The following is a 19,776-nucleotide window of genomic DNA, read 5'->3' as shown; positions in this document are numbered from 1 at the left end:
ACCATCTGGGGACTGTCAGGGGTCCAAGGTCTGGTGGAGATCTAATGCTGTGACTTGCACAGGTACTACCACCCTGCTCCTCCAAACATCAAGGCAGAGGGGCTGAAATGCACACAGTTGGTGTGTGCCCTGTGCTGACCTCCTCTGAGATCCACCTATGTGTAGCTTTGGCAGCCAAAACCCTGGTGGCAAGGCACTCTTGCCAAGGAAGCCCAGGTAGCCAGTCTCCTCCTGCCCCACAGCCCCCTCCCCCAGACCCTGCTAAGCCTTTCCCTGCTCCTTCCCAACTGTGCATGGACAAACTCAAGGATAGGAGAGGCCCTGTTCCATACGCATGGTTGGGACAGCCCTGCACTCTGTAGGAAGACCTACCCACAGTTTCAGACCTAAACCAGCACATGCCAGGGCAGGTATACAGGCAAGAGCAGGCAGCCATGCCTGCAGCAGCTCCTCAGAGGTGGCGTGAAGCCAGCAGGAGCTGAGCCCACTTCACCCGTGCTCAGCTTTCAGGCTGCATTGAAAGATCATAGAGAATAAAAGCAGGCAGGAGCAGCCCCTTGTTCCCTTTACACCTCCCAGCCCCTGCTGCTCTCCACATGCCAGGCCAGGAGCCCTGGACTGCCCTGGGTGGCATGGCAGGGACTGCACCACAATAACCACCAGCACCCTCAGAAATCAGAAGGGGGCTGAGACATCCCTCTGAGAGGATGAGACAGACGGCACATCCTCCCCGTTTTGCCTGGCACCACTGAGGAGCCCATGAGCAGGGTCAGGGCTCGCCAGGCTGAGCAAGGGTGCAAGCCAGTGGTGGTTGTGGCACCTTTGAGAGTGGCTGTGGCTAGTACTCCTTGGCCTCCTGCAGCTGGGAGAGGTACTCCTCCTCGGTGGGGTTGTCAGCACACCGTTGCCCATTGTTGGGGGGCCGGACGGCATGATAGCGGCTCCAGTCACCCTTGCAGAGGATCCAGGGCAGCATGTCCACCTTGTAGTGCAGCTCTGGGGAGAACTCGGTGCTGATGAGGTTGGGGACACCAGCCCCCTTGCCGCGGGTGATGAGGCGGGTGTGCTCATCATAGCAGCAGTGCTGGGCAGCCAGGGTGGTGCTGTCAAGGGAGAGCATGGAGCGCAGGCAGAAGCGCGCCGTCGGCTTGTAGATGTCCAGGCGCTCCTTGGGGCCGCTGGCATCCCGCCATCGGAAGCTCTTGCCCTGCTGCTCGTCGCGCAGGTTGACGGCGCTGTAGACGGCCTCCAGCGGGTAGGAGCAGGGGCAGCTGGGCAGGTCTGTCAGCACCTTGCTCAGGTACTTGGTGAGGAAGTCGCTCTTGCAGTTCAGCCACTTCTCACAGCTGTCCACCTCTGGGAGAAGGGTACCAAAAGGGTGAGAGCATGCACATTCTGCACCGCACTTTACCCAGTTGCCCTTTGCCTGAAGCCATGCCAACACCACCGTGGAGCCTGCAACCAGCAGGCAGGAGCAGCCAGGCTTTTGGGAAGACCTAGAGCCAGGCTCCACCACCAGAGGCAGTGACAGAGAGAAGAGGTTTTGTGCTGGGGTCAGGCTGGAAACATTCCCCCACAGGAGAGGGCACATGGCAGGCTGGCCTCAGCCACTGAACCTCTAAAGCAGGACTGTGCTGTACCAGGGCTGTGGAAGCAACTGGGTTTCCCAGCATGAGCAGTGAAGCCTGCACATGGTAGTGGTTTGGGTGACTTAAGTCTGGACAGCAGACACAGGATCCTCTGGCAGAGCCCTCCCCACCAGCCAGCTACAACCCTCCCAAGGTCTGTCACTGAAGCCCCCAATACAAGGCAGAGGCAGAGGCTGACCTGAGTTGAACAGCTCTGTGGTGTTGTCACTTTTGAAAGGTGTCTCCTCTGTGGGCAAGACCATTTCTCCTTCTGCTCCTTGAGACAGAAAAAAAAACCAGAACAAAGAGCCAGGTTGAACACCAGGAGGAATGGTTTCTTTCCCTCTGTATGCCCACCAGACACCATCCATCTCCCAGCCCCTCTCCTGCTACTTCTTTGGTAACATGGCCCTGTGTTTGGAAGGAAGGGCCAGCAGCAAGACTAGCCCAAAAGACCTGTCTGAGGCTGTCAGTTATGTAAATCTCAGTGGGTCAAACTGTCTCCAATACACCTCAGGAGAGGATTTCAAGCTGCCAGTGTAAGAGAGGTGCAAGAAGTCACACACCAAGCCTGATGCCAGCTCTACCACCCCTGGGCCCCACACAACTGCCTGAGAGCCATGAAGCCAAGTCATAGCTTCTTTGTGGAAACAAAGCCCCACAGTCATTAGCCCTAATCACATTAAACATAACCAGTTCTTGAAGCATGAGCAATGCCCAGCCTGCAGCAGTGGGGGACCAGCCCACATCAGGGTCACACAGTACCCAAGGACTGGCATGGCAGGGTCTCACCAGGGCAGTGTGTCAGATCGCAGGTCCTCGACTCCGTCGCTGTGCAAGCATAGCCACAGGATCGGGTCCTCTTCTGGCTGCCACTGCCACAGGTGATGCTGCAAGGGGACCATGGGCTCCACTCCTCCTCATCTTCATAGTCTGTGCAGGGCAGGGAAGAGGCAGAGTGATGGACCTCAGCAAAGCTTTAGCAGGAGCAGGGACAACAGCCACCTCAGCTCTGCCTCCATCCCTGAACAGATTCAGTGCTGCCTGGGGCACATGGAGGTGCCTGGCCACGCAATGCCAAGGGCCAAACCCATCCCCACTGCCAGCCCCATGGAAGCAGCTCTAAGCAAAGGCTCTCATTCTCACAGCTTTGCTCCCAGTCATACCAACCCCAACAAGTATCGGCTGCCTATCCCCATCCTCACCAAAGCAGCCCAACACACTGGCTATGATGCTGAAGCATCACATTAACAAAGGTTTGCTGGTTTTGGGGTCATGCCCAGGAAGCCACAGGAAGGAGCTGCTGTGGTGCCCCAGCCCATCTACCCGCTAGCATCTGCCAACTAGCCCTCTGCAGCTCCTCTCTGGGGCGTGTCCAGGTCTGTGGAAAAGGCTTCTAGCACTGGTGTCATTGCAGGAACCTGAGTCAATGGCAGCAGGATTTGTCATTAAACATTTACACTGTATTTCTCATCTGAGCATGCCTTAGCTAGAACCCATGCTCCAATGTGATTACATGCAAGGACAATTCCACTGGCATCTCTGACACCTGGCAGCCCCATCTGAGTGCTGGCCTTGCTCCTTGACATGCTTGCTTATTTTTTAAGTAGGAACTAAGCACCAGTGTGCAGGGCTGTGGGCCAGACAGGATAGGGGAGGGCAGTGCTGGTCTGCAGGGCAGCTGCACATGCCAAGAGAACTCACCATAATTGTATTTTTCCTTAAAGATCCAGTTCTTCTGCCCGGGCCATCGCTGGTCCCAGTTACCTCCTACTCCACTAAGCATGGACTCCTCCTCCTCATACTCTGCTGTGTAATCTTCCTCTTCATCATCATCCTCTTCTTCTTCCTCCCTGTCCTCTACATCCAGGTTGTCATCCTCTTCCTCCTCCTCCTCTTCCTCCTCCTCCTCCTCCTCCCCTTCAGCAGGGTCAGTGTATTCCCAGAAGAGTGGCCAGAACAGGTCCTTGTGAGACAACCACTCAGAGGATGTCAGAGACCAGTCATTGCTTGTCTCCTTCAACAAGTCCATCTCCATCTCAGCCTGAGGATCATCCACCACTTCAATGGTCACCTGGCGGGCAGATATGAGGCAAAGCAGTGAGCTGGGGCACAGCCCTTGGACAGACCTACCAGACCATGCACTGGTTCCCAGCCCGAGAGGCCAGGGACACCCTGGGCTGCAGGACCATATGCAAATGGTCTCTTCCCATCCAGAGGGATTGAACAGGGACAGGGTGGGAAGCACAGGGTGGCTGGAGGCCACCCTCAGAAATTGAGAGGTCACCCACACAGGAGTGTTTGCTCCTGCTCTGTAGAGAAGGGCTGGGGGGACTAGGGAAAAGGCTGTGAGCAAATTCCTCAGTTGAGGAGCTTCTCCATGCCAGCTATCTGCAGCTGGTAGTCACCAAGAAGACAGATGACAGTGGCCTCATAGACCACGCTTACAAGATCTTTCCTCTTAGGGAACCAAATGAGGCTGGAGAGCACCACTTTCACCACAGTGCTCACCCACATCCCCCCGTGGCCTTCCCAGACCCTGTCCCCACCTGGATGTTGGGGTTCTGGGCACTCAGGTCCACATTGGCCAGCCCCGGCAAGTTCTGCAGGTCCAGCATGAAGGGCAAGCTCTCGTCCCGGCCATCAGCGCTGGGCTGGGGCACCGCTGGGCTCCTGGCAGCCTGCTGAGCCACCCCTCTGCGCCTGTGCCGCCGCGGGCCAGCCTGGCTGCTCCGCCTCAGCCCCCGCGCCTTGCCCGATGGTGGCAGCTCCTCGTCCCCTGCCGAACGGGGGTTGGATGAGGCCGAGACCTGGAGGGGGAAGAGTCAGCGAGAGAACATCTCTTGAGTGGGGCGGGGCAGGGAGCCAACGGGTTTGGTCTCCTGCACCAAACAGTTCCTCCATGCCATCTTACTGCAGCATCAGGATAGCAATTAACCTGTTAATCAAGTTAATACCAAGTGCCCTGTGCTGTGCCAGCACTCAGCCCCGATGCACCTGAACCTACAGGTACGTCCAGACTGGTACTTCCCAGCCCCACACCCACCCTCTCTGCACCCCTGTGCTGTCCCATTGCCCAAGTCACCAGGCTTTCCATTTCTCACTCTCCCTTTTTGGCTATTGCTCAGTCCCTGGAGATGGGTAACAGCACGGGCTGCTTCTGCTCACAGAGTTACCACAGCTCATGTTTAATAATTTTATATATATATATTGAAAGTTTACAACAAGGGCTTTATGACAAAGGGGAAAACCTCACCCAAATAAATTATTCAGTGATATTGATATTAGGGCAGACAAACTTTGAGCAACACAGGTTTAATTGAGATTTCTGATGCTGCCCAAAGGCTACCACGAAGAGGGAAAGAAACTGCTGGTAGATATAACAGAGCTACCTTTAGCTCTTCAGGAAAGGGAAGATGCCCAGCCAAACAAGCCAACAAAACTCACTTGCAAGTGCCGCCAATGGCTCTAAGGGCTGCTGCCACTCCAGGGGCACATGGCATTTCACAGCCAGCCCTCCAGTCCCAGGAGGAGCAGGGACAGCAGGCAGGGAGCCTTGCTGGAGAGGCAGCATCAGTCATGCGGGGGGCCAGGGAGGCGGCCAGCGAACGCTGCCAAATGACTGCGCTCACACCGAGTTCCCACGTTCCTCGTCCCGCACTCGGTGCGCACTGGCACGAAAGAGCGTGACTCAAGGGGCCAGCAGGCTCCAGTGTGCCCGAGAAACCGGAGATGGGAACAACTGGCAAAGCCCCCCCGTGGCACGGGCGTCCTTGGGAAGGTCTGCAGGGCCCCGCAGCTCAAGGCTGGGAGCAGAGGTGCCCGAACTCCCAGCATCTCCACCAGTGGCTGCCTATTTCTGGCTGCCCAGCTGAAACCCCCTTTTGTTCCCAAGCTCTCACCCTTCGCGTCAGCCCAGTCGAGAGCCGTGGGATTAACGAAGAGCATGGAGTGCCCCCTCCCCACTGCGCCGGGCGGGGGGGACGCAGAGAGGCATTTCTACCTGCAATTAGAGCCAGATGGTTTGGGGAAGGACTCCCCTCCCTTTCATCCTGATCACTGGAGCACTTCAAAGGCAGCTGGAGCCTGGCCAGACTCTCATGAGCGCACACAGCCTGTCCCCAGCCCTGTCCCTGTACATCAAAGCCCACGATCCCTCCATCCTCGGGGGAGGGAAAAGAGCAGCAGGGACGCTGCTGGTCCCTTGGCTGCTGCCCAGAGCAGGCTGAACGCAAGGAAGGGCCGGTGACAGACTTCACCAGATGGGCCCGAAGGGAGGGCTGCAGAGAGGAGCCTCTGCTTCCTGGAGAGAGCGTTTGGAGCTTGCCCCTCTCCCTGGCCTGGAGGGCTCCTGTGGCACTGCTGGTAGCAAATGTGAGCAGACAGTCCCACCTGCATGCACCTTCCCCTCCCAGCTGCCTCTGTCCCCATCCAATGGTTTTGGGAAGGATGCATGGGAATGATGCCTGGCTCTGTCTCTGCCTATCTCCCAGCAACCTTGCTAGGTTTCCTGTCATGTTGCAGGACTCCTTGGAAGGCAGCAAGGAGCCCAGGTGGAGCAAAAATGGCAAGGGGGGCTGAGCGGGCAAACCTGGCCATGTCCCAGTGCTGGCTGCATGACACTGCCTGCTAGTGCTGGGTTTGCTGCCAGCTGCACATGCCCAACACAATCCCTGCACAAGAGCCTGACAACAGCCCTGCAAGGCTGGCGTTCCTGCCTAATTTGCAAAGAGCTTCTTGAGCTGGGTAAGCTCATTTCACAGACAACCCAAATTTAATACACACGGGAAGTGAGGTCTCCTCTAGCAACAAGATCTGAGCTCATCCAAGGACACCACAGCAAACAAGCCAGGAACAGACTCAAAGTCTCCAAATTCACACTCAGTGCCTAATTCAGATTTTACGCCCAAACAAGCTCAAGAAATTCAGAATACTGTTCCCACAGGGAAAATGTGAAACTGCTCCAGGGGAACTGGCTGCAAGAGTGCTGCAGGGCAAATAGAACTCCCTCAGAACCCAGATACTCTGGAGGCATAAGGACAACGGGGTGGCTGCTCTGGATGGCCCAGAGCCCTTCAGCAATGGTCACTGCAATGTACCACCCAATGCTTCCCTCCTGTTGACGTCTGCATTGCTCTGAAGCTTTGCTGGGTTAAAATTTGTCCCTGCGTCAGATGTCCCCCCCAAATAAGGCTCAGTGCCCTGGCCCCAGCCAATCTTCCATAGAATTTAACAAGTTCTTAGGAGGCCCAGTGCTCCTCCCAGGTCAGAACACCCATGGCATCAGATGTGTCTTCTCCAAGTCATCAAGGGTCCCCTGACAGCCACATAAGCAGCTGCCCTTGAGGTTTGCACTCCCACCGTGTGACACCCACCTTCTGCTCTGCACTGTCCCAGGAGCAGCTGGGTAAAGCCATCAAGCCTGGAGCTAAGCTGCCGCAGTGGACTAAGGGAAGAGAACACTTTGCTTGTCCAGACAGAACACTCTATTCCCCTGCTCTCTATAGAGCACAGGAGAAAGCCTGCAAACCATTGCAGAGCTGGTCAGCAGCAGCTCCCTTCTCCTTCCACCACTGTGGAAGAACACTTGCCACCACCCCACAGAAGCAGGGTGTGGTGCTGGGAAGCCATCAATGTTACTCAGCTGAGCTCCAGCCTTCTCCTGCAACCAGCCAGCACCAAGCAAAGGAAAAAGCTGAACAAGGAATTGTTGCAGCTGCTCCTGCATACACTTAGCTGAGAATAAGGGTTCCCAAGCCAGGAACCTGAGAGAAACTCTGGGGCAGCACTCAGGAAAGAGCATGGATTTTCCATTTGTGAAGATCATGTTTTGACTGAAGGCTACAAACAGGGTCACACCCACCGACCCACCAGCCCAGGAGCCCTTCGCACATAGCCCAGGCTCCCCCACATGTAGGACTGACCAGCTAAACATCTTGGGGCACAAGCTTAGAAGAAATGTTTGGAAGGGGAATTAACTCATTAGCAATTTACCCTGGTGTCATGCTTAGTTTGTACATAACATGGGCAAAAAGGTGTGTGGAAAAGGTGTGGGAAAAGGCCACAAATCACTGCTCTAGAGACTAAAGGCTGACATTTTTCCATCTCTAGTCCATACATCTTTATCAGAATTGCTCGAAAATCTGGAGATGATGAAGGGAGCAGCCACAAAAACATTTCAAGGGATGGAAAGATTTTTCCAGTGAAAGACTTGTACAATTCAATTCGTTTGTCATGTTGAAAAAAGAAAGCAACGGCTTGGTTTTCCAGTTCTTTAAGGCAGTAATCCATCAGGCACCAGAGACTCTATAATCCAGAACAGAAACACATAATAGGAATCAATGTGCCCAAGTCAAAGCCAGACAAATTTAACTGAGGAATAAGGATTGTGCTTTTAATGCCCTAGGTAATTATCCACAGGAACAGCTACCAAGAAAAGTGACAATTTCCCTGATGGAGACTATAAAATCCACATCACCAGGCTCAACACATGAATACTGCAACTGCACTAGGAAAGAAGTTCAAGGCTCTAGTAATTTTTTCTGCTCTTAAAACTTGTGATTTTGCTAGAAATGTCCCTGAGGCTTTGAACTAAATCTGGGTTAAGAAAGCAAATGACCAATGTTCATGTGCTGCAGCTCTTACATAAAAACTACAGCAGTTTAATGAAAACATCAACACACTAGTCCCTGTGCTGTACTGCACTTTGGCAATCAGGGACATCACTACACTGTCACTTACACAACCACAGGTACTTGTCCCTCCAGCTCATTCCTCAGCATCTCTGTAGGCATTGCAAGTTGCCAGAGCACCCACCAGCAGTGCTCTTAGTAACCACATACACTGCTGAGCAGAGCTGCCCCTCATCATGGGGTTAAACCAATCCAAGTACATCTGAGAGAACTCCCCTGGCAGGGAAGCACTGCTGGAGCTTGTGCATCAGCAGCCAGTGGAACAAGCAAGTCACCAGCACAAGACAAGCTCAGAAGATGCAGCTTCTGCCTACACCTATCCCAAGCCAATTATTGAGCACATAAACTCATTCAACTTGAACCAAAGAAACCTGTGCACACGGCAGTCAGATCAGAGGCAACATTCAGGCTGTGCTTAGGGCTTGTTAACACTGCCGTGAAGAAAATGACGTATTTGCTAAAGGCTGGTATCACACTGAGCTATAATTATAAGGAATGGGGGCTTTTGTTGCTTAATCATTACTGCTTGTGTTAGGTTTCCTTTGAACAGTTTTACCATGCTGTATTGAAACAAGAAACCACCAGAAGAACTATTGATCTTTTCCTGAATAGACCTTCCTTCTCTTTTCCCCAAGCTCTCTCCAACCTTATTTTAAAATCTGTCCTGCAGCCTGTTGCAAACTTGCCCACTTATGAATGAGTAAAGTATAAAATGCTTTTTTCTTTTTATCTTTTTTACCATAAAACTTTTCTTTTTATATTTACCTAAATGAGCTGCAAGGATCTGGAGAAAGTATTAAAAAAAATTATCTTTGGACTGAAACTAGGAAGGAACAACTCCAGAGCAGGATTTTACTACAAAGCCATACTATAAAGCTATGGAAGTAGAGAAGGCTGGTTGGTTGCTTTAGAAGGAAACCCAGCATGTCTGAGGTTAGCTCTGGGGCTGCAGTTTGGAGAAAGGCTCATGACAGTTTTTGCTAGTGGGATTGGGAGAAAGGGAGGTTTTTTTAGTGCTAACAAATAACCGTGTAGTTTCTGAAATAAAGTAAGGTTGAATGCAGGGTAATCACCAGGAACAAATGCAGTGTGCCATGATGCCTCCCTCCCATAGTGCATGCTTTCTCCTCTACGAGGCACTGCTCAAATAAAGGGCTTTTTTAGCCCGGCCAGGTGAAACCACTACAGCCTCCTGAGGGCTGTAGTTTGATCCTCCTGGCTCATAACCCATCCACCAGCACAAAACCCGTCCACTGGCAGTCTTTCAGCCAGATGGAAAATCCATGAGATGCACGTTAGGCAAGTGACCTCTGCCACCCATCAGCTCATCACCCACTTAAGGGATTTCCCAGAGCCCTGACAGAGCACAGCAGCTTCTAGAGGTGTCAAGCGCTGGGTGGGTACCTTTGAGATAACAGGGAAGGCAAGATGCCGCTCAGTTCCTGCCTGACTGAGCCACAGTCCCAGTCAGCAGATGTAACACATTTAGACTTACAGGCAGGTGGCTTAGCAGGAGCTACCACTTGGGAATTTGACAGGTGAGCTCTGGAAGATCTGCCAGAGGTAATTTAAAGAACTTATCACCTCCAGTTGCCTCCCTCTTCTTGTGCCCTGGGTTACACTCCTGTCCAAAAAGGGGCTGTGGCACAAGTGAAGAGCAGAACCATGACTTCCCAATTGCTGTAATATCCGGTCCACCTCAGGATCAACTTACATGGGTGCTGGGAAGGGAGGTTATTGGTTGGTTTGTTTGTTTGTTTGTTTGTGGTGGTTCGTTCTTTTTTTAAAATAAAGATTCCCTTTAGGTTTTAGAAGAGTTCTACAAGTGCTCATGGAACAGACAAGGCAGTTGGTAATCATGCTTATGTGGGTAGATCCTATTTATGACAGACCAGCAGGAGCCAGCAGCAAACTGTGGGCTGTGCAGATAATTACTACACCCTCATGATTATAATTTTCACACAGTTATCAAAATACTTTAGATCATATGGTATCACTTTCTTTTCTAACTAGCTCCATCCCAACTGTCTTGGGTAGGGAGCTGTAGGAGGCAGCATCAAAGGCTTCCTCATATTTCACATTTATTTTCATGTCTCACAGTTGCAACAACTGTAATCTCAAAACTCTTTCCAAGGTCAGTGACTCAGTTGCCCCTGAGGCAAAGCCAGCCCTGCAGCAGAAGACACCACAGCACGGAGAAGCAGCAGCACACAGTACCATGAGGAGCAAAAACACAGCATAGCTGACTTTGTGCAACACCAAAAATAAGGAAGTTGTCCAGGCTACTGAGAATGCTCCTCACCATGCATCCCGTTGGCACATCCCAGCTCCTCTCACCGCAGTCGGCTCTCCTGTGGGCATCCACACTCCCCACATCACTTGTGACACAAGGAGGAAAAGGAGCAGCCTCATGGCCTTTCACCTCACCATGCCAGGCTGTTGCCCTCCTCATGCAGATCACAGTCATTTCACTGGCAGATGCTTCTCTACCATCAATATCTTCTCCCACTTTAACAGTGAGACAAATTTCTTTGTCTGCAAAACTCCCCTTTTGCAGACAAAGAAAATTACCTGCTCCTCAGGCAGCCTGCAGCAAGGCCAGGAACACATGTGGGTCTCCCACATCATACTTGGAGAGGACGCTTGAGAAGGTTCACCTCAGCTCAGTTTCTCCTCCTCACCTGCCCCAAAAGAGGGACTGGCCTGCTTTCTACACAGATTAATCACACAGCCCTTGTAGTGACAAAGATGGAGCATATGGTTGGCACCACTGACATGTCCCACAGCAGACGGGGCTGTCCTCGCACCAGAGACTCTGTCCAAGTGCACAGATCCCAAGGGCCAATCGTTGATGGATGGTGCCTGCTGCAAGGACACCAGCTGGTGGCAAGGCACACATCACTTAAACACCCAGAGACTTCTGCTGCAGTCGTGGGTACGGGAGCAAGGCCCCTGCAGAGACTGCATGGAAAGGTCCCCCAAAGAGGTGAACAGACACACATCCACACCCTCTGGTGCTCTCTGGCAAATGCTCCTGCCAGGGGCACATGGTTTCTGTTAACATAGTTGAGCTGTAATACACGTAAGCTCCTAATGCATCGGAGGGAAGTGCTGCTAACTTGTTCCAGCTCTAAACCCCATGTGCTTCAGTAACCATTAACCTGTTCCAGCTAATGATCCGCATGTGCCAGTCTGCACACCGTAACCCTCCAACTGCTCCAGCTGCTGCTGCCTTGCCTGCCACAGCCCAGGCAAAACTGCAAAAGGAGGAAAACCCCAAATATTGCAGAACAGATGTAGAAACTGACAGGACCAGATCAACAGCAGCCTCCCCTGCCTGCTGGTGGTGGGGGTGGATCACAGATCAGGAGGGAGTGCAGGGGGCACCTGCTCCCCTTGTCCCACACAGGGTGCAAAGGCTGCCCCTCCATGCAAGCAGTGGGGCAAGGAATGCAGCCAACCAAACAAATGCAAGTCCATCAGGGATCCTTTCAACAGACAAAATGGGTACCTGAGTCAGACTTGGAGCATCTCCATGCCCTGCACAGCAAGTGATCCAGGCAGGGATGCTGCATCTCATCTTCCTGAAGGGCAAAGCTGGGATGACTCTCAGCCAGCAGCCCCTGCCCCAGGTGCTTTGCTGCAGCTCCCCAGCCTGGGGTCAAGCTCAACTCCCCTCCCAAGCCACTTTTGATTTTTAAGGAGCCAGCAGCCTTAGCATGCAATAAAACCACACTGTCTCCAGAGAGGAAGGAGTTGGGAACTGCATACATGAAGATATCTGTACAACACCTTGTCTCACTGGAGGTGTGCATGGTGTGGCCCAGTGCAGCAGGCATTCCCTGTGATTTTGGCTGCTGTGGGGATGGCTGCAGGTGAAGGCGAGGGCAGGGTGGGCAGCAGGAGAGAGTGCCAAAGTGGTGAGGAAGAGAGGACATCCCAGGAAAGCTAAGAGGTATCGATTTTCCATGGATGGGGCACCTCCTGCAGCACCTCCAGGCCATCCAGCAAATACTGCCTCCTCAGCCAGCAGGTCCCTGGGGGCTCAGCAGCTGGGAAAGAGCCTGAGCTGCCTTGCTCACCCCAGGCTCAGGCTGCCAAGGCTGGGATGGAAGGCAGCTGTACCCATGCCATGTGCCAGCCTCCTATTGAGCCTTCTGTGGTAGCAGCTCCCTTGGTTTGGGACACGTTCCCACACCTGCCTTGCAGTTCAGGTCCTGAGCGCTAGATAAGGCTCTGACAGACCAGGCCAACCATCAGCTCCTAAGCCAAGATAAACCCATGCTTCTCCACCTCTTCCCTGCATGCGCAGTCTCCACCTCATGCCTATCTAATGGTGCCAGGAGGCAGCAGAAGGCAGCAATTTACTGTGTTTTGCTCCCTTTGAAGCTGTATCCTTGCCCTGGAGACTAAACCAACCTGAAGCCCAAGAGGCATTGGTGCCCTTCATGCCAAGGGCCACCTAGGACTCAGAGGCAGGTAGGTCACCATATTTCTGGTGTCTTCATCTCATAAGCACTGAGATGAAAGTACATCTCAAACAGCTTCTCAGACAAGCCCCTGGAGCTCCTACACAAAGGGAACGTGGAGAAACAGAATTGCTTGGAAACAACACCATGCAGGCTGACTTTTACAGCTGACCACATAAAAGCATCAGGCTGCCCAGTGAAGGCTGCTTGCAAAAACATTCTACCAAAACAAACAAACAAACAGTCCTTGCACTGCACTTTTGCAAGCTTCTGTCTGAAACAAAAGCTATTTAACACTGAAATATGCTGCAATCTCTTGCTTGCTCTAGTATATTATACAAAACCTGAGCCTCTGGCTGATACCATTTGCTTTGAAGGAGCTGGACAGCACAGGACACCTTGCTGGCCTGTCTACAGCTCAGACTTCCCTATGGGAAGTGTCAGGCTTCTTGTTTTGAGGATTATTCTGAGAGGAAGAATTCTTACTGCTACTGTGGAAAACAGAATATCTCCAGTTTGCACTCCCTACCTCTAAGACACTGATAAGAGGAAAGCAGGAATTAATTTCAAGCACACCCCCTCCATCACCCCACCGGTCTGGGAGGGATCATGGCTGGAGGCAGGATGAGTCCCCTAGCTTGCCTGTCTGGGTCTGCACGAGTTGGACGCTTTCAGGAACCCAGAGAGAGTGCAGGGCAATACCCTGTGGGGCGATTTATGCCTAATCTCTTCCCCTTACATGTGCCTTTTACAGGAACCCCTTTGATTGTAACAATGGGAACGCAGCAGACCTATTTGTGCAGTGAAAATGGAAGAAGCCCCCTTGTTGGGCAGCTTCCCTACACCCGGCTCTCCTTTGTTACTGCTGCTGTCTCAGCCCCAGGGCGGGAGGTTTTTCAACTGTGTTGACTAAGATAATTTGGCACTTCTCAAAAGGAAATTTGCTACAAAGGGCGAAGTACCTCCCTGCACACAAAGAGCCCCTTTCAGAGCGGAAGGATGCTTCAGTGAACGTTTTGTACCCACAAATCCGACCTCCGCCAAGGACAAAGCCAGGGACAAGAACGCTTAATTGCTGAAGAAATGAAAAGGTAAAAAGCACATCCTCGGGCAAAATGACTCTGCTACTGACACAGCCCGCAGTGGCGGCAGGGATCCGGCTGTGCAGGCAGCCAGCACCGACCCAGCTGCCCACTCGTAGCCCAGCTGGGCTCTCCCGAGGAGGCAGCAGCCAGGCAAGGTGCTCCCCGCAGGGCAGACATGGGTGACAACACGAGCTGCAGATCCACAGCAGGGCCAGATGGCTCCGGGGAAACTGAGATACTCTTCTTGGCAGAGCTCTGGAGGAGTCAAGAGGGAGCAAGAACTGGTGGGGGAGGCACAGGGCAGGCTCCTGCAAACCTCTGTGCCTGTGCAGCCCATTACCCTAGTGGTCTCCCCAAACCAATGTGTCCAGCCTACATTACGGCTCTCAAATGACAGGCCTATCCCGACTTACAGTCTCCTGACAAACTCCACTCAAGCCCAGCTGATATTTCTTTCCTTTTAACACTTTTTTATCTAGTACAGCCTAACCACATTACCTTGGAGCTCCTTCACTCTCTGTTTGCTGACATTTCCGGCCAGGCGTCACATCATTGCTATACATATAATTCTTAAACACTCACATGCACTTATGCACAGAGCAGGTTGATTTAAATCAAGACTGCTACCGATGATTTTTAATCAGGTGTAGACCTTCAGTTTTACATATAGTTTCACATTGCTGTTCTCACTGCCTGGTTTAACCAGTAAATAATCTGTACTGTTGTTACTTGTTTCCTTATTTCTCAGAGGCCAGGAACCAGCTGTATCAGGTGCTGCACAAACCCACTGATTTGCAGCCAACTCAGCCTTTATGCTATGCTTGATACTGCTTTTGTTGCCTTCCATTATCTCTTATCGCAGATGCCAGATTTGCTTTGCTCACAGCCTCAGACCAGGGGAACTCCAACAGCAAGTTCCAGCCTGGATTTGCCCCCTGTCCCAGCCCTGCAGTAACACCCCGGGGGCCTTGAGGAGTTTGCTGATGTTGCTCTTGGGCCCCTCTCTCCGAGTGGTTCCCTCCGACAAAAAAGCACCCATCAAGCGCCCCAGAGCTGGACTGGGCGGCTTGCTCTGCCTCACCCCGTCACTGCCAGGATGTTCCAACATCCCCATCACCATTGCCGCTGGCACTGCTATTCCTATGCACAACTATTGAAGCTGTTGTGTCGGTTCACACGGATCTAATCACTCCTAACGTTTACATTTCTCCCATGTTAGGACTTCGGCTGTTTTCTGTTTACCAGAAGAGCACCGGAACTGATTGGTATCAGTTGGAAAGAATCCGAACATCTATTAACAATGTTCAAAGCCAATATTTTGAAATGCAGTGAGTTTATCAAAACATATTTTTTATTTAAATCTCCTGACTTCATATAAATAAACCATTAAGTGATGTGATGAGCTGTACCTTGTCTTTGGAACACAAGCTTTTCTAACTATTACGTTACTCAAATCTGAAGAGCCACTTAGTGGTCAGTGCTCCGTCCTGCCACATTTCTGCCTGCACCAAAATAAGATGCATCCAACCTGCAAAAGCTCGTCTAAAAACCCTGCTGTAGACCTGTCTGCCGTTTCTGAACCCACCTGCTTTCCCAAACATCACCAACAAACCTCCAAACGAGCAGGTACCTTCTCTTGTTAGATTTAAGTCCCAGTTTGGAAAGAAAACTGCCTTTCAGCTTTTTCATTCTGCCTTTTCACTTGCAGTCAAATAGACTTAATAGCAAAATATTCTCACTACATCTGTTACTTATGCTGAGCACAGTATAATTCAGGCAAGGCTTTGCTGACCAGTGTCACTGCTGAGATAATGTAAATGGTAATGTCTGGAAGTAAAGGATCCTGACTGAGGTACATGACTTTGGACATACCAATAAGGCTAGCACCCCAAAAAAAGCATGTGTTCCCTCCATCCTTCCTACAATAAGAAGAAGACCTTCTATCTCAGAAAATTTACTGGAAAACCTATTTGAATTTTTAAAATTATTTTAGTGTAGAAATGCAACTCTAAGGCTCAGCACAGATTACAAAAATTCTCATTCAGTTTTAAACCAAGGAAAAATGCTTGCTTTAAACGAAGTTGTTAAATTAAAATAAGTCCAAGTTATGTAATTGTTTAATGGTTTTGATTGTCTATCTGCTCTGTCATTTCTATTTTTCTCCTCACAGCCCCCTTCATTCTACCCACATCTGTAGGGCATTACCCATACTGTAACCAATACTCCAGCTGTGGCTGCCCTGCTGCCATAGAGACAGGACGTATCAGTGCTGCAACAGGAACCATCTGTGCAGATGACCCAAAATCACTCTGGATTTTTTTTAACCACCATGCTGCTGCGCTTGTGCTCTCTGTTTTAGTTCAAACAGCTGGGCATGACTACTCTAAATTGTCCCCTGCATGCACCAGAAACAGAGGATTTAATCTCAAAATGCGACCAGAAGACACATGCCAATACCTACTGCTTCCTCCCTGCCATGAGAACTGTGCCGCCAGTACTCTGAGGGACGCAGGGTGTGCACAGGAGCACCAAGAGACTGCCAGAGGAATCCATTCTTCAACTTCCTCCTTGCTCCTAACCTCCACCCTCAAACCTTTGCCTATAACCCTCTTGTATGTTTGTATTTCTGCAGGAAGCAAAGGTCCCGGGGACAGAGGCCGCGCTGTGTAAGTGCCGTGTGTGATCCTTGGCTGGCCGCACAACGCTCCCCATTCACAGCCATTCACAAACCGCGGCTGCCCGCAGCTCACCCGCTCTCCCGTGTATTTTAGATGTCAGATAAAAAGGAGCGAGAGACTGTGCTGCAGGGTCCCGTGGCGGGGACGTGCACAACTTCCTAACAGACAGCTTGTCCCTATCCTTGGTCCCTGCCACAGGGCTGCAACACCTTCTTGGATTTCAAATGTAAATCCCTACTCCTTCTGCAGCCGCAGCCTGAGCTCACTCTGCCTGGCATTTGTCTGGCAATTGAAGCAGCACCTATGCCTATGGCTGAAGTTCCACTAGCAAAGTACAACAGCAACACGGTATTATCAGTGCTGCAGTACATAATCCCCAGCAGTCCTCTTTGCATCTGCTCCCCCTGCGCTCCACTCAAAACCATCACCAGGCTTGACTAATGGTATTTGGCTGGATGCAGCCTGTGCCCTCTCTTGCCCCTTGGCCAAGCATTCCATGTGGCAGACTCCCTCCTCACACTTACGCCCTGGATTTCATGCTGGAATGGAGTTCAGTGCATCCGACAGGAGCTGCCAGCATGCCTCCTCCACAGATCAGTATGCTGTTTTGGCACTAACTAGCAATAAGGTATATTCCCATCACTTCCCACCTCCTCTGCCAGTCTGACACTGAAGATCAAATCTGCTGCTTTCCATACCGCTGCGTATCGCCAGCGAGGATTGAGCTGCTCTTTCCCTGTCCTGCTCAAACTCCTCCTATCGCCACTTTTCTCAATCATTCCTTTCATCTACTTTTAGCAGCAGCATTATTTGAAAGAGTACTTTTTAAATACAGCTCTGCTGCCTGAATAACTTTTCCTCCAGAGAATAGTCTCAAGATGGAAACAGCTTGTTTTAACCATCCAGTAGTCTTTCTCACTATCCGCTCTCCCGACGGTTTCTTTCCCATTCCCTTCCTGTCATCCCCATCAGGTCCCACCAGTTGGCTCCGTCTGGCCAGTCCTTCCTTGCCTGCTGCAGTTTCCCCTTCCCCACTCGGCGCTCGGCAGCCAGCGCGGGCCAGGATGTGGCGCTCAGAGGAGCGAGAGGCGCAGCCCCGGGACATCCCTCCTCCCTGCCGGCCGAGGGGCTCCAAGGCCGCCTGTCCCGGGGGGCACTGCCCGGCTGCCGGGGTGAGAAGGGAGCATGGCCGCTCCGGAACCTGCCTCAGGGGCGTCTCAGCGGGGAGGGGAGGAGAGATGGTGGCTGAAATCCATCCCTTTCCTTCAGCCTCTGTGCAGTGCGAAGATCTGAGGCTGCCCGAGAATCCCGCAGGCCGGGAAAGGGCTCTGCCCCATGGCGAGTGAGGAAACAGCCCATAAAAGCGGGGCCCCAAACCCTGCTTCTCCTCGCTGCTGCTGCTCCTCTCCCCGCAGCTCTGGGCGCCGGGCCGCGGGACACGTGCTGGATGCTGCTGCCGTCCGAGATGCACAGCTACCGCCAAGGCAGCCCCGATGACCGCCCAGGCGGCCGGCTGCCCCCCTCAGCTTCCCCGGGCACGAGAGGGGGTGCAGAGGCTGAGGAGGAGCCCGCCCTAGCACCCTCCCGGCCCTCCGTACTTCCCCAAAAATTGCCCTACCTCCGCCAGCTTGGAGCTCCTCTCCTTCGGGCTATTGCTGCGCTGTTTCCCCCTCACGGGTAGCCCTCTCACCGCAGCCAGGAAAGTTGTCAGGAAGACGAATCCTAGGATGAGCACGACTTTCCCTCTAATCAGAGGCATCTCTCCCTTCCTCTCTCCCCGCCTAGCACGTCCAGGGCAGGCAGTCCGGCAGCACGCCCGCCCGCAATGCTCCAAATCCTGCCCTCCGAAAAAGCGAGGGGAGCAGTAAAAACGTAAGGAAAAAAAAAAGAAAAATAAGTAAAAGGAAAAAAGTATATATATATATATTTGTATATTAAAAAACCACCAGAGCCGGGGAGTGCGGTGCCCCGCGGGCGCGGACAGAGGCCGGGCTAGGGGCAGGGGCAGGGGTAGGGTCTGCCGGCCCGGGCCGCTCCGTTCCCTCTGATCGCTCTTGCAGTTTGTCGAGCACCTTCCGCTGTCGCGGCTCCCCCGGGCTCGCCTGCCGGTACCACTGATGCTGAAGGATAACTCTGAAAAAGCTTCACAAATGTGTGCGGGGAGGGAGGGGGGGAGAGAGCTTCGCCTCCCCACCCCACTTCCTAATCCTTTCGGCAATCCGATTTCTTTTGCTCCTCTTCTCCTCCCCTCGCCGAGTCACTCCCCGGTGCCGCCGCGGCTCTGCAGGGAACGCCGGGCACCGGCGGGCGGACGGGAGGCCGCTCGGCGGGAGAGGCTCCTGCTCGCACGAAGCGCGGTCCAGCCTCTCCCGGGCGACCGCCGCGGCTGCCGGCCCCGGGCACGGCCCCGCCGCGCCCCTGCCCCGCTCGGAGGCTGCCGGCACTGCCAGACCTCCCCCTCTCCCTCCGGGCGCTGCCCCCTCCGGGGCGCCGCCGCCCGCTCCGCTCCTCCCCTCCCGGCAGCTGCATGGCCGGGGCGGCCGCCGCCCCCTTCACCCGGCGGTGCCCGCGGGGCGCTGCCCCTCCGGCGGGGCCGGCCCGGCCCGGAGCTCTTTGTTCCGCGCCTCGGCGGCGCCGGCCTCGCTCGAACCCCGCGGCACCGGGCGCTTCCCGCCGGGGCAGCCCCGCCGCCGCAGAGCCCTCCCGGCGGGGCGGGGCGGGGCGGCTGCGGGCCCGGCGGCTCCGGCCCGGCCGCACGAGGCGGGAGGATGGAGGCGCCCCGGACGGAGGGGCGGGAGCGGGGACGCGGCCGGGCAGGGCGCTCAGAGCCTCCCGCCGTGCCCGCGGGGAGAAGAGCTTGCAAAAGCCGCCCCTTCCCCTTTCTCCGAGCGCCGGGGCTGGGGCCGCTCTGCGGGAGAGCGGGGACGGGGCCCCCGCCCCGGGCCGGCCCGCGACAGGCAGAAACGGGGCTCTGTGCTTCCCGGTGAAAGCTCCGGCTGTTCCCGAATTGCGGGAGGAAGTTTCTACCACTCAAAAAAAAGTCTGCTCTCTTCTGCGCCGGCAGCATCTTATCCAACCCTCAAAGCCTGTTGGAAACACGCAGTGGCTGTTTTACTTGGGGTCTAGAGAGTATATTTTCCAGGATTTCCACAGGCGTTCATGAGCCTGTGGAGGAAATTAGGAAAAGGATTACTAAAGAATTATTAGGGAAAGACACTGAAAGG

General features: G+C 53.4%; 1 protein-coding gene across 2 annotated transcripts; it reads right to left on the bottom strand.

The window, feature by feature from the left end:
• Positions 1–19,223, bottom strand: ISM2 (isthmin 2). 2 transcript variants are annotated; one of them, XM_085061661.1, is made up of 7 exons: positions 18,151–19,223; positions 13,985–14,117; positions 4,178–4,438; positions 3,333–3,702; positions 2,421–2,561; positions 1,828–1,905; positions 1–1,356 (listed from the first exon to the last, which is right to left on the bottom strand). In XM_085061661.1, the coding sequence occupies exons 1-7, from the start codon at positions 18,309–18,311 to the stop codon at positions 839–841; spliced, it is 1,662 nt and encodes a 553-aa protein (XP_084917787.1). In that variant the 5' UTR covers positions 18,312–19,223; the 3' UTR covers positions 1–838. The 2 variants fall into 2 exon arrangements, with proteins under 2 accessions (XP_084917787.1, XP_084917786.1); XM_085061660.1 differs by lacking the exon at positions 13,985–14,117 and having other exon boundaries at positions 18,171–19,222.
• Positions 19,224–19,776: the final 553 nt, after the last annotated feature.

The sequence above is a fragment of the Lichenostomus cassidix genome, chromosome 5, assembly GCF_008360975.1.
Source record: "Lichenostomus cassidix isolate B80296 chromosome 5, HeHo_3.0, whole genome shotgun sequence".
NCBI classification, from domain to species: domain Eukaryota; kingdom Metazoa; phylum Chordata; class Aves; order Passeriformes; family Meliphagidae; genus Lichenostomus; species Lichenostomus cassidix.
Note: the sequence above shows the minus strand (reverse complement) of the source record. Positions and strands in the feature narration are given on the sequence as shown.

What these genes read in the sequence shown, in the direction of transcription:
- ISM2 (XM_085061661.1), bottom strand. Translation starts at nt 18,311, where the DNA reads ATGCCTCTGATTAGAGGGAAAGTCGTGCTCATCCTAGGATTCGTCTTC. An exon ending in AGAGCCCAGCTGGGCTACGA is followed by an intron (nt 4,439 to 13,984) that starts GTGGGCAGCTGG and finishes TTCCCCCTCCAG; the next exon opens with GTCTCGGCCTCATCCAACCC. An exon ending in CCCAGAACCCCAACATCCAG is followed by an intron (nt 3,703 to 4,177) that starts GTGGGGACAGGG and finishes TCTGCCCGCCAG; the next exon opens with GTGACCATTGAAGTGGTGGA.